Here is a 16,715-nt window from a genome sequence, read left to right on the forward strand (position 1 = left end):
ATAGTCACTTTAAATCTACCAACATGTACATATTACCTCAATTACCTTCACTAACTTGTGCCCCCGCACATTGACTCTGTACCGGTACCACCTGTATATACCCTCACTACTGATATTTTACTGCTGCTCTTTAATTATAATTATACATTTTTTTACTTATCTATTTTTTACTTAACACGTATTTTTCTTAAAACTGCATTGTTGGTTAAGGGCTAAGGGCTTGTAAGTAAGCATTTCACTGTAAGGTCTACACCTGTTGTATTCGACGCAAGTGACAAATTCAATTTGATATGATTAGATTAGAATTCCTTTGACCTCATGGCTTGGTTTTTACTCTGACATGCACTGTCAACTGTGGGACCTTATATAGACAGGTGTTTGCCTTTAAATTTATTTGCAATTCTCTATCTCTAACACAGCAGAATATTACAAGGAAAAAAGGTTGAATGTCTTCTATTTGTTCTTAATATTTGGCAAAAGGTAAGTAAAAAAAATGAAACTACGGAAACAGTTCTTCAGATTCCAGCATGTTCCTAGCGCTACACCCTGTAGCTGAAAAGGCTTGAATTCAATAATGGTCTATTAGCAGCAGTCTGAGCCCCTCGGCTGAGTGTCACCACTGCTCCGGCCTGCTCCCTTGACACCCATGCCACAGTCCCTGCAAATCAGACCTGTTAACTACCATACGGAGGCTGCTCCCTGCCACGTGACACGCCGGCCCCCAAAAAATAGCCCGCAGCTGGAGAACCAAACACAACCCAAACACTGAGGCCCGCTCATCAATTTGTGCCTTCCTGGGCCTACCCTTTATACATTTTTCCACTGCTTTTTGAGGCAACCAGAAAATATATTGTCAAATAACTACATATTTTTATTTTTACAATAGTTGTCATATCATCAGGTTTTGACCATTAATGCACTTTTTAGAGTGAGGGAGACGCCCATGACACCCAAGGGAATGGCTGCCCCTTCTGTAGTCCAAGTTAGCATGTCCACACACTTCCCGGCCAGCAGTGGGCTTTGTTTCAAATGCTATGAAATGAAATAAGGAACAACCCAACAACACAAAAATTCCTTTGAAAAGAGGAGACTGACTGACTGACTGACTGTATGACTATGGGTGCCAGAGAGTTTGGTACAGTACTGTATAGCCAGCCATGCTCTCTGTGGGCTTTTGGTGACAGTAAAACAATGTGCAGTCGTGTTGAAGGGGCTGCCGTCAAGCTGTGTGGCTCTCCGGTCACTTTCACCTCTCAAAGGTTCTTACTATTAGTTATTGAGATTATATCACTCAGCGATAGACTTTTAGCCTGGAGGTCTTTAGCTATTGAATCAGCATACCTCCGCTTTGAAAGTAATACAGTAATAAATAAATGATTCAACTGCAAATCCTCCACCTTGTGAGGGGAGTATTAGATGCCACAAGGCAAACTGGATTATTATAATTATGTAAAGAGTTTCTCGAGTCCAATTTTTTATCACATTTAACCTTGACACAGGAAACATTACTAAGTGGTAAACATACAGCAGCCCTGAATCCAGTGGCTTTGCACCAAGGTAGCAAAACATGAGTCATTTCTTCCAACATGAGAAGCATTGGCCAACTTCATCACAATGAAATCCAGTATCAATGGCTTCTTGAGTAACCTTAGTTAGCTCTATTAGAGCCTAGAATAGTGCCCTGTGTGGTGAAGTCATGAGAAAAGACCAGCAGCTTTTTGGTCTGTCTGGTGAGTGGACTGGCCTCCGTCATCACCTGCTCTAATAGCCCTTTAACTGGGAGAGAGCAGGGATGGGATTCTCATCTCTCTATCCCTCCTTCCATCCTCCTGTCTCTCCATCCATGCCAGCAAGAGTACTGTCTCTTTATAACCATCCTCTGCAGGGTCTGAAACAACCGGATGCATCCGTTTTTCAGGGGAAATGGAACGAGGGCCTGTGGCACGACTTCCGCTTTTGGATGTTAAAACCTCTCTAGGGGGTGTGGGACCTGTCCCACCTGGCCAACATCCAGTGAAATTGCAGAGCGCCAAATTCAAAAACAGAAATACTCATTATAAAAATTCATAAAACATACAAGTGTTATACATCGGTTTAAAGATTAACTTCTTGTTAATCCAACCACGGTGTCAGATTTCAAAAAGGCTTTACGGCGAAAGCATACAATGCGATTATCTGAGAACAACGCCCAGCGGACAAATCATTACAAACAGTTTCCAGCCAAGTAGAGGAGTTACAAAAGTCAGAAATAGCAATACAATGAATCACTTACCTTTGATGATCTTCATATGGTTGCACTCACAAGACTCCCATTTACTCAATAAATGTTTGTTTTGTTTGATAAAGTCCATCTTTATATCCAAAAACATCAGTTTTGCTCGTGCGTTTTGTTCAGTAATCCACAGACTCAAAGGCAATCACAACAGGCAGACGAAAAATCCGAAAAGTATCAGTAAAGTTCGTAGAAACATGTCAAACGATGTTTATAATCAATCCTCAGGTTGTTTTTAGTCATAATAATCAATAATATTTCAACCGGACAAAAGCTTTGTCAATATAAAAGGAAAACAAGAAAGGCCCGCTCTCGGTCGTGTGCATGAAAAACCTCTGGGACACTGCAGTGTCCACTCATTCAGTGGTCTTACTCCCTCATTTTTCAGAATACAAGCCTGAAACAATTTCCAAAGACTGTTGATATCTAGTGGAAGCCATATGAAGTGCAATTTGAGTCCTAAGTCAGTGGATACTGTAATGGCATTCAATAGAAAACTACAAAAATAAAAAAATCCCACTTCCTGGATGGATTTTTCTCAGGCTTTTGCCTGCCATATCAGTTCTGTTATACTCACAGACATTATTTTAACAGTTTTGGAAACTTTAGAGTGTTTTCTGTCCAAATCTACCAATTATATGCATATCCTAGCTTCTAGGCCTGAGAAGCAGGCAGTTTATTTTGGGCACGCTTTTCATCCGGAGGTGAAAATAGTGCCCCCTACCCTAGTGATGTTTTAACAAGGTGACACTATATCTTAACTCCTCCTCCACATTTACTGGATTAGTTCAACAGTGCAGAAGAAAACCTCCACCGACAATTTTCTTATTTCGTCAAGACCAGAAAGGAAGAAACGCTGCTCTGGCGTTTCTTTTACGGCTGATAACTTAGGTTACTCTATCACTGACATCACTGTGTCCCCAGTGGACACAGGCCCTGCTCCGGCCCAGACAAAGTCTCCTGTGTCAGGCAGAATGGGAGCCATTGTGGAGGGGGGCTCTGGGGAACAGAACGTCCACACAAAGACAGGCTGGGTTGGAGGCGTGGGGTGTTAGGGGGAGACAGCATCTCGCCCAACCTGACATTGTCTATGGCTATGCCACTTTAAGCCAGGCACAACAATAACCGAAGAGTCCTGCATTTAACCAGGGAGTTCTGAATTTAATGCAATGCACTACACTACCTCTCAACTCCAATGGTTTGTATGGTAACTACGGGCCCTTAGGGATGGGCCACTGACAGAACTAATATGGAGTCTGAGATGGGCACACAGAGGACAGAGGACATTGCTGCTGACAAAGACAAGTGAAACTGGAGACACACAGTGACAGGTCCCCACTACTACAGACAAGGACCTTACTGAGAACCCCAAAACTGAATGTCCCTATTACATAAGAATTCCATTCTTTCTCACGTCATTCATTCACTCTTTGGTAATCTACTGTGGTAAATTAAATAGTTACATTATGTAAGATATCAGATAATAACACGTATGGTTTTACATATACCTAAGTATCAAAAGTAAATGTAATTGCTAAAATATACTTAAGTATTGAAAGTAAAGTAAAAGTATAAATCATTTCAAATTCCATATACTAAACAAACCAGATGGCACCATTTATTTTTATTTTTATTATTTAACACTCCAACATTCAGACAAAATTTACAAACAAAGCATTTGTGTTTAGTGAGCCCGCCAGATCAGAGGCAATAGGGGTGACCAGGTACATTGTACATTGTACATTGTTTTCTTCATGAATGTAGTGAAGTAAAAGTAAAAGTTGTTAAAAATTTAAATAGTAAAGTAAAGTATAGATACCTCAAAAAATTACTTAAGTAGTACTTTAAAGTATTTTTTTTAAAGTTATTTACACCACTGGCATTATGTGGGTTGAATGCTGTAACAACACAGAATAAAAACATGTATTCAAGTCCCATGATGGTGTTGACAGCCCATTACTGCTTATCATTACTGCGTATTAACCATCATTTTTTCACATTACTTTACGCTAATATAATATTTCAGTTGTTGTGTATATTACATTTGTTTTATCTGATGACTTTATTATTTCATTCCAAGTCATCATATCATCTCTATAGAGCTGCTGCCTATGCTCTGACAAAATCACTATTTTGAAGTTCTTCAAAGTAAATAAGGTATACTTTTATGATTGTTGAATACCAACTATCAATCACTTAGATCATGTATTTTCAGGTAGAGATACACTGTGAACAGTGGAGGCTGGTGGGAGGAGCTATAGGAGGATGGGCTCATTGTAATGGCTGGAATGGAATCGATGGAACAGAGTCAAACGTGGTTTCCATATGTTTGATGTGTTTGATACCGTTCCATTCATTCCATTCCAGCCATTACAATAAGCCCATCCTCCTATAGCTCCTCCCACCAGCCTCCACTGCTCACGAAGCAACAGCTGCTCTCTACATCCCCCTCACAATAATGCATTCTTCTGTCTCTTCTGTAGCAGGCGTAAAAGAAACACAGACCGGACAAGTAGATGCTTAATGGATTATGGTCATTGTAGTTAATTACCACTTTTGAACCATTACACTATGTACAATGTCGGTCCTGTTGGAAACTACAACTCCATACTACATCGCACAGTTCAGGCTGTAACTGATTTATCTCTTGAGAAACGGTGCAATGTGTACATTGAGCTCAGAAAAAAAACAGAACAACATGGAATTCGAATAATTGAATCGGTCTGTCTATTAGTTGTTTAAAAAACAAAAAAATAACCAACATTTCGGTTAATGTCTCAGAACTAGTAGGCCTATTGTGGCCTTTTTAGTGTGATATGTTACCATTAAATTAGTAATTGTGTATCCATATCATCTTTGTTTGTTAATTTACACCTAACCCACTGTATTCTCTGTGAGGATTTGTCATAGACATAGACAGATGACACATCTCTGTATCTTTCCTATTGTGGCGCCTGTGAGAACACGTGCAGCCCCATTGAGCCCATCTCCATTTTGAAGTAGTCCATTATCTTCCTCCATTACTGCTATGAGTTGGCGATTTACTGACACATGCAGTAATGGTTGGAATGTTTGTTCACGAGTATAATTCATTGGCTGACCTCTCCTGGTGAACTGGATGGAATTATGTGATCCTTTCTTTAACCCATAGGAAGTCCCACTCAGTTGACTACTTCAACATGTGAAATTCCTCAATGGCGCTGCCCATGCTAAAATGGGCTTTTTGGCACTAGAATTGTCTAAGTCTATGTGATTTGTTACTCTAAGCTCTCAGCCAAACCAAAAAATGTAATTGTTCTGTGGCAAGGAGCTCATCCAACATACAGTACCAGTCAAAGGTTTGGACACACATACTCATTCAAGGGTTTTTCTTTATTTTTACTATTTTCTACATTGTAGAAAAATAGGGAAGACCTCAAAACTATGAAATAACACATGGAATCATGTAATAACCAAATAAGTATATATTTTAGATTCTTCAAAGTAGCCACCCTTTGTCTTGATGACAGCTTTCCACACTTGGCATTCTCTCAACCAGCTTCACCTGGAATGCTTTTCCAACAGTCTTGAAGGAGTTCCCACATATGCTGAGCACTTGTTTGCTGCTTTTCCTTCACTCTGCAGTCCAACTCATCCCAAACCATCTCAGTTGTGTTGAGGTCGGGTGACTGTGGAGGCCAGGTCATCTGATTCAGCACTCCATCACTCTCCTTCTTGATCAAATAGCCCTTACATAGCCTAGAGGTGTGTTGGGTCATTATCCTATTGAAAAACAAATGATAGTCCCGCTAATCGCAAACCAGATGGGATGGCGTATCGCTGCAGAATGCTGTGGTAACCATGCTGGTTAAGTGTGCCTTGAATTCTAAATAAATCACTGACAGTGTCACCAGCAAAGCACCCCCACACCATCACACCTCCTCCTCCATCCTTCATGGTGGGAACTACACATGCAGAGATCATTTGTTCACCTACTCTGCGTCTCACAAAGACACGGCGGTTGGAATCAAAAATCTAAATTTGGACTCATTAGACCAAAGGAGAGATTTCCACAGGTCTAATGTCCATTGCTCATGTTTCTTGGCCCAAGCAAGTCTCTTCTTCTTATTGGTGTCCTTTATTAGTTGTTTCTTTGCAGCAATTCAACCACGAAGGCCTGATTCACGCAATCTCCTCTGAACACTTGATGTTGAAATGTGTCTGTTACTTGAACTAATTTATTTGGGCTGGAATTTCTGAGGCTGGTAACTCTAATGAACTTATCCTCTGCAGCAGAGGTAACTCTGGGTCTTCCTTTCATGTGGCGGTCCTTATGAGAGCCAGTTTCATCATTGCGCTTGATGGTTTTTGCAAATGCACTTGAAGAAATTTTCAATGTTCTTGAAATGTTCCACATTGACTGACCTTCATGTCTTAAAGTAATGATGGACTGTCGTTTCTCTTTGCTTATTTGAGCTGTTCTGACCATAATATGGACTTGATCTTGGCTATCTCCTGTATACCACCCCTATCTTGTCACAACACAACAGATTGGCTCAAACGCATTAGGAAAGGAAAGAAATTCCACAAATGAACTTTTAATAAGGCATTGAAATGCATTCCAGGTGACTACCTCATCATACTGGTTGAGAGAATGCCAAGCGTGTGCAAAGCTGTCATCAAGGCAAAGGGTGGCTACTTTGAATAATCTAAAATCTAAAATCTATTTTGATTTGTTTATTAACAAATTGTTTTATTTTTATTTCACCTTTATTTAACCAGGTAGGCCAGTTGAGAAAAAGTTGTCATTTACAACTGCGACCTGGCCAAGATAAAGCAAAGCAGTGCGACAAAAACAACAACACAAAGTTACACATGGGATAAACAAACGTACAGTCAATAACACAGTAGAAAATATGTATACAGTGTGTGCAAATGAAGTAAGGAGGTAAGGCAATAAATAGGCCATAGTGGCGAAGTAATTATAATTTAGCAAATAACACTGGAGTGACAGATGTGCAGATGAGGATGTGCAACTAGAAATACTGGTGTGCAAAAGAGCATGATTCCATATGTGTTATTTCATAGTTTTGATGTCTTCACTATTATTCTACATTGTAGAAAATAGTACAATTAAGAAAAACCCTTGAACGAACCGGTGACCAAAATTTTGACTGGTACTGTAGGTGGGAATGTGGTGACATCTAGCGGCAAAAAGTGGTGACGACAGGTTTGAACGAAAGAAACCAATGGGCTTGCTGTTTACTCAGAACTGTTTCTCTTGACCAATCAATGCTAACGATGTTGTTATAATACAAAAAAAAGAGAAAAAGATGGCGTTCATTGTCTTATAAATCTGACTGAGTACCACGTTAGGCTAACGTTACATTTATACATTCTCGACGTTTCATGTGAGTATTAATTTAACTGGTAGTTTATCTATCTAACGTTACGTATATCATAGTATTCATATTGAATACGACAGGGCTCTCGTTTAACTTCACCCTGCCTGCACAGACAGACAGCTAGCTGTAGCTAGCTAGCCACTTTGCTGAGGAAGACAGATTGCTAGCTTGTCATGTTTTTGGTAGATAATTATATTTCTCAAATGTACATTATAATTCGTCAACAACTGTCTTGCAAACATAGTCTACACGGGGGAAAACAATACACGAGCTAGAAAGTCTCATCCGGTACGGTAGAGTGTGTATGTAGTAGTTATGCCCGGTTCATGGGTATTCTTTGACATATCCTTTCCAGATTTCTTCAATACTTTTGTTACTTCTCACCAAAACAACGATGTTGGTTGAGCGCGGACAAATTATCTGTGTGGGCAGGGTGTAATTTCTCCAAAATACGAATAAACAACTTTAACACTTTAAAGCCAGGCTGGTTCTGGTTCATGCATGCGTGTCGGATCTGCACTACAAGCATCATTGCGGTCCGACGCATAAACCAGAGATAAATAAACCAGAGAACCAGAGGTACATGCATAGCATCTAAGTCGCGAGCCAGCAGTGTCGACTATGCACAACTTTGTTGCCAGTTTCACCAAGAAAAACGTACATCATGGAGCTTATGACATTGACATATGCAAAAAAACGAACTCTTGAATTCCATGTAAGGCATGTGGTTGATAGATAATGTGTGTGGCACTTGTCAGTATGAAGGTGGTCAATTTGAAACAAGCCATCCTCCAGGCTTGGAAGGAGCGCTGGAGCGACTATCAATGGGCCATCAACATCAAAAAGAACTTCCCAAAGGGAGCCACATGGGACTACCTCAACTTGGCAGGTCAGCTGATTTATGTTGATCATCCATGTAAATGCTTGGGAAGTGGAAAGTAAACAATGAATGTGTATGATTTCATTATTGTTGTATTTCCCTATGTTCCAGAGGCTCTCATGGAGCAGGCAATGATTGGGCCTTCTCCCAACCCGCTCATCTTGTCCTACCTCAAGTATGCCATCAGTTCCCAGGTAAGGTTCACATTTTGAAAAACATATTTTACCATATACAACCTCAAAATACACACATATTCCAGACGATATGTGGAAATTATAACTTTTTGATAAAAGCATGAAACTTGGTTCACCTGTACTGTTTGAGGTCCTTAACATTTTCAGATATGGAGCCATCGCAAAAACGACTCATAGCGGCCATTTTCCATTTCACCATAACCAAATAATGTATTTTGCGTCATATCTCCTGAACCAAACATGAAAACATAGAACGTGTAATGTCTAACCCTATGTTTTGATGGTCAAGGATTACAATGGTGCCATGTACTACATCATAAACAGGTCAGATTATTATATAATGGTGGACTGCCATGGAAAGAAATGTATGCAATAGAATATTATTTCTGTGGCATACCGTTGACTATTGCTGTCGTCGTCTCCCCTGCCTTTGAATGTGGATACTGTGTGTAGGGTTCACACAAGGTGCTTAAGGTACTCGAGTTTGACACTCTGAAATTCAAGTACTGGAATACCTTAAATCAGACATTTTCTCAAGTTGGCACTTGAATTAAAATGAGAGGAGAACAGAAAATTAGGAAATGCGTTAATATTAGAAATGCCTTGGTCTAGCGAATTTATTTCCAGGCAGACTACCGAGTTTTATTAGTTCGTGTTTTGCGCTCTGGTTGCCAAGCGAGCTCGCTCATTCCACCCACACTGCCACTCACAGGCAGGTACAGAACTGACTGATTAGGCGCCGCCAAACGTCACATTGATGGCTAAAATGCCAGGCAAATATAGATTAAATCTTGCCTGGCGGGATATTGATGTTTATGAATGGGTTTTGCCAGACCCAACCAGGGATGTAGTGGTGGGTAAATGCCGTTTACGCACCTTAGTTTATTTTGTTCATTGTCGTTTACGCACTTATTGCATTCCCAGTGTTGCTCAAGGCTTCTTGATTGGCGTTCTAATCGCGCCTAACTCTGTGAATGATTCATGTATGCTCGTTATACTTGTCAGCTCCCCCAGCTTTGCCTTGTTAGCAGCGCATTCATTCGCCACCTTGTCCAACGGGAAACTCTGCCGTGTCAACAGAAATCCCCCAAACAAAAACCCTTTGACTCACGGAGAATGAATAAATAGTCTGTGATATTTCAATCAGATGTCTAGCCAGCTAGATAGAAAGGCTTGAACCTAGGAATAAACCTAGAGGTGAACCAGACTCTGAGGTGTGGCCAGTCCTCTTCTGGCTGTGCCGGGTGGTGGTTATAAGAGTACATTGCCATTTTAAGGCCAGATTGTTCTTCAAGATGTTCATAGATGACCGGCAGGGTCAAATAAAAGTCACAGTGGTTGTCGAGGGCAACAGGTCAGTACCTCAGGTTTAAATGTCAATTGGCTTTTCATAGCTGAGCATTGAGTTAGACCGCAGATGCGGTAGAGAGAGGGAGTTGAAAACAGCAGGTCCGGGACAAGGTAGCACATCCGGTGAACAGGTCAGGGTTCCCTAGCCGCAGGCAGAACAGTTGAAACTGGAGCAGCAGCACGACCAGGTGGACTGGGGACAGCAAGGTGTCATCAGGCCAGGTAGTCCTGAGCCATGATCCTAGGGCTCATGTTCTCCGAGAGGGAGAGAGACAGAATTAGAGGGAGCATACTTAAATTCACACAGGACACCAGATAAGAAAGGAGAATTACACCAAATATAACAGACTGACCCTTGCCCCCTGGCACATAGACTATTGCAGCATAGATACTGGAGACTGAGACATGCAGTGGGTCAGGGGACACTGACGATATACCCCCAGACAGGGCCAACCAGGCAGGATACAACCACACCCACTTTGCCAAAGCACAGCCCCCACACCACTAGCGGGATATCAACGGACCACCAACTGACTACCCTGCGACAAGGCTGAGTATAGCCCACAAAGATCTCCTCCACCGCACAAGCCAGAGGGGGAGCAAAACCGGACAGGAAGATCACGTCTGTGACTCAACTCACTCAAGTGATGCACCCCTCCTAGGGACTGGATGGAAGAGCACTACTAGTAAGCCAGTGACTCAGCCCCCGTAATAGGGTCAGAGGCAGAGAATCCCCGTGGAGAGAGGAGCCGGCCAGGCAGAAACGGCAAGGGCAGTTCGTGATTCCGGTGTCTTGCCGTTCACCTTCACAACCCTGGGCCAGACTACACTCAATCATAGGACCTACTGAAGAGATGAGTCTTCTGTAAGGACTTAAAGGTCGAGACCGAGTCTGCGTCTCTCACATGGATAGGCAGATCATTCTATAAAAATTGAGCTCTATAGGAGAAAGCCCTGCCTCCAGCTGTTTGCTTAGAAATTCTAGGGACAGAGGCCTGCGTCTTGTCACCATAGCATACGTCTATGTATGTACGGCAGGACCAAATCGGAGAGATGGGTCGGAGCAAGCCCATGTAATGCTTTGTAGGTTAGCAGTAAAACCTTGAAGTCAGTCGTAGCCTTAACAGGAAGCCAATGTAGAGAGGCTAGCACTGGAGTAATGTGATCAAATATTTTGGTCCTGGTTAAGGTTCTAGCAGCCGTGTTTAGCACTACCTGAGGTTTTTTAGTGCTTTGTCCGGGTAGCCGAGAGTAGAGCATTGCAGTAACCTAATCTAGAAGTGACAAAAGCATGGATTAGCTTTTCTGCATAATTTTTTTGACAAAAAGTTTCAGATTTTTGCAATTTTACAAAGATGGAGAAATGCTGTCCTTGAAATATTCTTGATATGATTGTCAAAAGAGAGATCAGGGTCCAGAGTAAAGGCGAGGTCCTTCAGGTTTATTTGAGACGACTGTACAACCATCAATATTAATTGTCAGATTGAACAGCAGATCTTTGTTTCTTGGGACCTAGAACTAGCATCTCTGTTTTGTCCAAGTTTAAAAGTGAAACATTTGCCGCCATCCACTTCCTTATGTCTGAGACACAGGCTTTCGGGGTAGGCATTTTGGGGCTTCACCATGTTTCATCGAAATGTACAGCTGGGTGTAGTCGGCATAGCAGTGAATGTTGACATTGTGTTTCCGAATGACATTACCAAGAGTTAGAATATATAGTGAAAACAATATTGGTCCTAATACGGTACCTTGAGGAACGCCGAAACTTACAATTGAGTTGTCAGAGGACTAACCATCTACAGAGACAAACCGCTATCTTTCCGACAGATGAGATCTGAACTAGGCAAGAACTTGTCCGTGTAGACCAATTTGGGTTTCCAATCTCTTCAAAAGAATGTGGTGATCGAGGGTGTCAAAAGCAGCACTAAGGTCTAGGAGCACGAGGACCGATTTACCACCTTTACGACGGCAGTCTCAGTGCTATGATGGGGTCTAAAACCAGACTGAAGCATTTCGTATACATTATTTGTCTTCAGGAAGGCAGTGAGTTGCTGCGCAAAAGCTTTTTAAAAAGTATTGAGAGGAATGGGAGATTTGATATAGGCCGATTTTTAGTTTTTTTTATATTTTCCGGGTCAAGGTTTGGCTTTTTCAAGAGGCTTTAATACTGCCACTTTTAGTGAGTTTGGTACACATCTGGTCGATAGGGAGCTATTTTTATTCTTCAACAGGAGGGCCAAGCACAGGAAGTAGCTCTTTCAGCACAACTGAGCTTTGGAGTAATTAGTTTTTTAATGATCATGATCTTTTCCTCGAAGTTTGAATTTATCACTGCTGAAGTGAAAGCTAACCTCTGTTGAATGCTGCTTTTTAGTTAGCTTTGCGACAGGATCAAAAATAGATTTTGGATTGTTCTTATTCTCCTCAATTAGGTTGGAAAAATAGGATGATCGAGCAGCAGTGTTAAGCAACTGTTAAGGCTACGACTGACTTCGATATTGCACGGTACTGTCTATCCAAGTTAGTTGGAACGGAAATGGTGGAGCGCAATCACCGTTCCAATTTTTTGGGAAGCTTTCTTCAGGGCTCGGGTATTTTCTGTATACCAGGGAGCAAATTTCTTGTGACCAATGTTTTGTTTTTAGGGGTGCGACTGCATCTAGGGTATTACGCAAGGTTAAATTAAGATCCTCAGTTAAGTGGTTAACCGATTTGTGTACGTCGATGTCCTTGGGTAGGTGGAGGGAGTCTGGAAGGGCATCTAGGAATCTTTGGGTTGTCTGAGAATTTATAGCACGGCTTTTGATTATCCTTGGTTGGGGTCTGGGCAGATTATTTGTTGCGATTGCAAATGTAATAAAATGGTGGTCCGATAGTCCAGGATTATGAGGAAAAACATTAAGATCCACAACATTTATTCCACGGGACAAAACTATGACCAGAGTGTGGCAGTGAGTAGGTCAGGAGACATGTTGGACAAAACCCACTGAGTCGATGATGGCTCTGAAAGACTTTTGGAGTGGGTCTGTGGACTTTTCCATGTGACTATTGAAGTCATCAAAAATGTGAATATCTGGCATGACTACAATGTCTGATTTAGGTATTCAGGGAATTCAGTGAGGAACGTTGTACACGGCCCAAAAGTGATTGACTAGGCTGTATAGATTTCATGACTAGAAGCTCAAAAGACAGTCTTTTTTTTCTGTAAATTGCAATTTGCTCTCATAAGTGTTAGCAACACCTCCGCCTTTGCGGGATGCACGGGGGATATGGTCACTAGTGTAACCAGGCGGAGAGGCCTCATTTTAACACCGTACATTCATCAGGCTTGGGCCATCTCTCAGCCAAGCCAGTCACTTCAAGATTATGATTAGTGATTAGTTCATTGTCTACAAGTGCCTTGGAAGTGAAGGATCTAACATTAATTAACCCTATTTTGAGATGTGAGATCAATCTCTTTCAATAATGACGAAGGGAGGTCTTTATTCCAGTGATATTGTTAAGGCGATCACGTATGTTTTGCTCAACCTAGATCGAGGCACAAACATGGTCTCAATGGGGATAGCTGAGCTGACTACACTGACTGTGTGCTAGTGGCAGACAGAGTTCACTAAGCTGGCAGGCTACCTCTTTGTAGCGCTAGAGGAGTTAGACGGGGCTCTATGTTCATAGATAAGATGAGAGCACCCCTCCAGCTAGGATGGAGTCCGTCACTCCTCAGCAGGACAGGTGTGGTCCTGTTTGTCGGTGAATCTCAGAAAGAGGGCCAATAATCTACAAATTCTTATCTTTTGGGAGGGGCAGAAAACATTACAGCCTCAAGTAGAGGTCGACCGATTATGATTTTTCAACACGATACCGATTATTGGAGGACCAAAAAAGCCGCTACCGATTTAATCGGCCTATTTTATTTGTAATAATGACAATTACAACAATACTGAATGAACACTTATTTTAACTTTAATATAATACATCAATAAAATCAATTTAGTGAAACATGTTCAATTTGGTTTAAATAATGCATAAACAAAGTGTTGGAGAAGAAAGTAAAAGTGCAATATGTGCCATGTAAGAAAGCTACCGTTTAAATTCCTTGCTCAGAACATGAGAACATATGAAAGCTGGTGGTTCCTTTTAACATGAGTCTTCCATATTCCCAGGTAAGAAGTTTTAGGTTGTAGTTATTATAGGAATTATAGGACTATTTCTCTCTCTACGATTTGTATTTCATGTACCTTTGACTATTGGATGTGCTTATAGGCACTTTAGTATTGCCAGTGTAACAGTATAGCTTCCATCCCTCTCCTCGCCGCTACCTGGGCTTGAACCAGGAACACATCGACAACAGCCACCCTTGAAGCAGCGTTACCCATGCAGAGCAAAGGGAACAACTACTCCAAATCTCAGAGCGAGTGACGTTTGAAACGCTATTAGCGCACACCCCGTTAACTAGCTAGCCATTTCACATTGGTTACACCAGCCTAATCTCGGGAGTTGATAGGCTTGAAGTCATAAACAGCGCAATGCTTGAAGCATTGCAAAGAGCTGCTGGAAAAACGCACGAAAGTGCTGTTTGAATGAATGCTTACGAGCCTGCTGGTGCCTTCCATCGCTCAGTCAGACTGGTCTATCAAATCATAGACTTAATTATAACATAATAACACACAGAAATACGAGCCGTAGGTCATTAATATGGTCGAATCCGGAAACTATCATCTCAAACAAAACGTTTATTCTTTCAGTGAAATACGGAACCGTTCCGTATTTTATCTAACGGGTGGCATCCATAAGTCTAAATATTGCTGTTACATTGCACAACCTTCAATGTTATGTCATAATTACGTAAAATTCTGGCAAATTATTTCGCAATGAGCCAGGCGGCCCAAACTGTTGCATATACCCTGACTCTGCATGCAATGAACGCAAGAGAAGTGACACAAATTCACCTGGTTAATATTGCCTGCTAACCTGGATTTCTTTTAGCTAAATATGCAGGTTTAAAAATATATACTTCTGTGTGTTGACTTTAAGAAAGGCATTGATGTTTAGGTACACGTTGGAGCAACGACAGTCCTTTTTCGCGAATGCGCACCGCATCAATTATATGCAACGCAGGGCACGCTAGATAAACTAATAATATCATCAACCATGTGTAGTTAGAACTAGTGATTTATGATTGATAGATTTTTTTTTTATAAGATAAGTGTAATGCTAGCTAGCAACTTACCTTGGCTTCTTACTGCATTCGCGTAACAGGCAGGCTCCTCGTGAGGCAGGTGGTTAGAGCGTTGGACTAGTTAACTGTTGCAAGATTGAATCCCTGAGCTGACAAGGTAAAAATCTGTCGTTCTGCCCCTGAACAAGGCAGGTAACCCATCGTTCCTAGGCCGTCATTGAAAATAAGAATGTATTCTTAACTGACTTGCCTAGTTAAATAAAGGTGTAAAAAAAAAAAGATTTCCGATTAAAATCGGCCCTAATTAATCGGCCATTCCGATTAATCGGTCGAGCTCTAGTCTCAAGTCTTGGGTATGATGCTACAAGCTTGGCACACCTGTATTTGGGGAGGTTCTCCCATTCTTCTCAGCAGATTGTCTCAAGTTCTGTCAGGTTGGATGGGGACCGTCGCTGCACAGCTATTTTCAGGTCTCTCCGAAGATTTTCGATCAGGTTCAAGTCCGGGCTTTGGCTGGGCCACTCAAGGAGATTCAAGGAGCCTTGTCCCAAAGCAACTCCTGCGTTGTCGTGGTTGTGTGCTTATGGTTGTTGTCCTTCTGGAAGGTTCTCCCATCTCCACAGAGGAGCTCTGTCAGTGACCATCGGGTTTTTGGACACCTCCCTGACCAAGGTCCTTCTCCCTTGATTGCTCAGTTTAGCTGGACGGCCAGCTCTAGGAAGAGTCTTGGTGGTTCCAAACTTCTTCCATTTAAAAATGGAGGCCACTGTGCTCTTGGGGTCCTTCAATGCTGCAGAAATGTTTTGGTACCCTTCCCCAGATCTGTGCCTCGACACAATCCTTTCTCGGAGCTCTGCGGACAATTCCTTCGACCTCATGGCTTGGTTTTTCCAATCAAGTTGTAGAAACATCTCAAGGATGATCATTGGAAACAGGATGCATCTGAGCTCAATTTCGAGTCTCATAGCAAATGGTCTGAATACTTATGTAAATAAGGTTTTTTATTTTTAATAGATTTGCAAACATTTCTAAACCTGTTTTCACTTTGTCATTATGGGGTATAGTGTGTAGATTAATGAGAGGGGGGGGGGGGAACGATTTAATCCATTTTAGAATAAGGCTGTAATGTGATAAAAGTTGATCTGAATAATCTCAGAATGCACTGTAGTTGTGTTCTGTGGGTGTCACTGAGTAGGCTGATACACCATTTCATGGGGGCATAATCTATAGGTTAGGCCAGGGTTTCCCAAACCCGGTCCTGGGGCCCCCCCTGGGTGCAAATGTTTTAACCTAGCACTACACAGCTGAATCAAATAATCAATGCTTGATGATGAGTTGGTTATTTGAATCAGCTGTGTGTAGTACTAGGGCAAAAAAACTAAACGTACACCCAGGGTGAGCCCCAGGACCGAGTTTGGGAAACCCTGGGTTAGACTGTACAGTGCAATATGATTGTCCA

The 16,715-nt window shown here is 41.7% G+C and overlaps 1 protein-coding gene across 3 annotated transcripts in view; it reads left to right on the forward strand.

Annotated features, from left to right (window-relative positions):
- The first annotated feature begins 7,534 nt into the window (after nucleotides 1-7,534).
- The window catches only part of LOC139541947 (mediator of RNA polymerase II transcription subunit 24), a 33,473-nt gene continuing 24,292 nt past the window's right edge, over nucleotides 7,535-16,715 (forward strand). For all 3 annotated transcript variants that reach the window (XM_071346872.1, XM_071346873.1, XM_071346874.1), the window contains exons 1-3: nucleotides 7,535-7,662; nucleotides 8,415-8,545; nucleotides 8,648-8,730. In XM_071346872.1, coding sequence (XP_071202973.1) covers nucleotides 8,416-8,545; nucleotides 8,648-8,730 — 213 coding nt within the window. In that variant the 5' untranslated portion in view covers nucleotides 7,535-7,662; nucleotide 8,415. The remainder of the gene's footprint in view (nucleotides 7,663-8,414; nucleotides 8,546-8,647; nucleotides 8,731-16,715) is intronic.

This window comes from Salvelinus alpinus, chromosome 17, assembly GCF_045679555.1.
Source record: "Salvelinus alpinus chromosome 17, SLU_Salpinus.1, whole genome shotgun sequence".
In the NCBI taxonomy this organism is placed as follows: domain Eukaryota; kingdom Metazoa; phylum Chordata; class Actinopteri; order Salmoniformes; family Salmonidae; genus Salvelinus; species Salvelinus alpinus.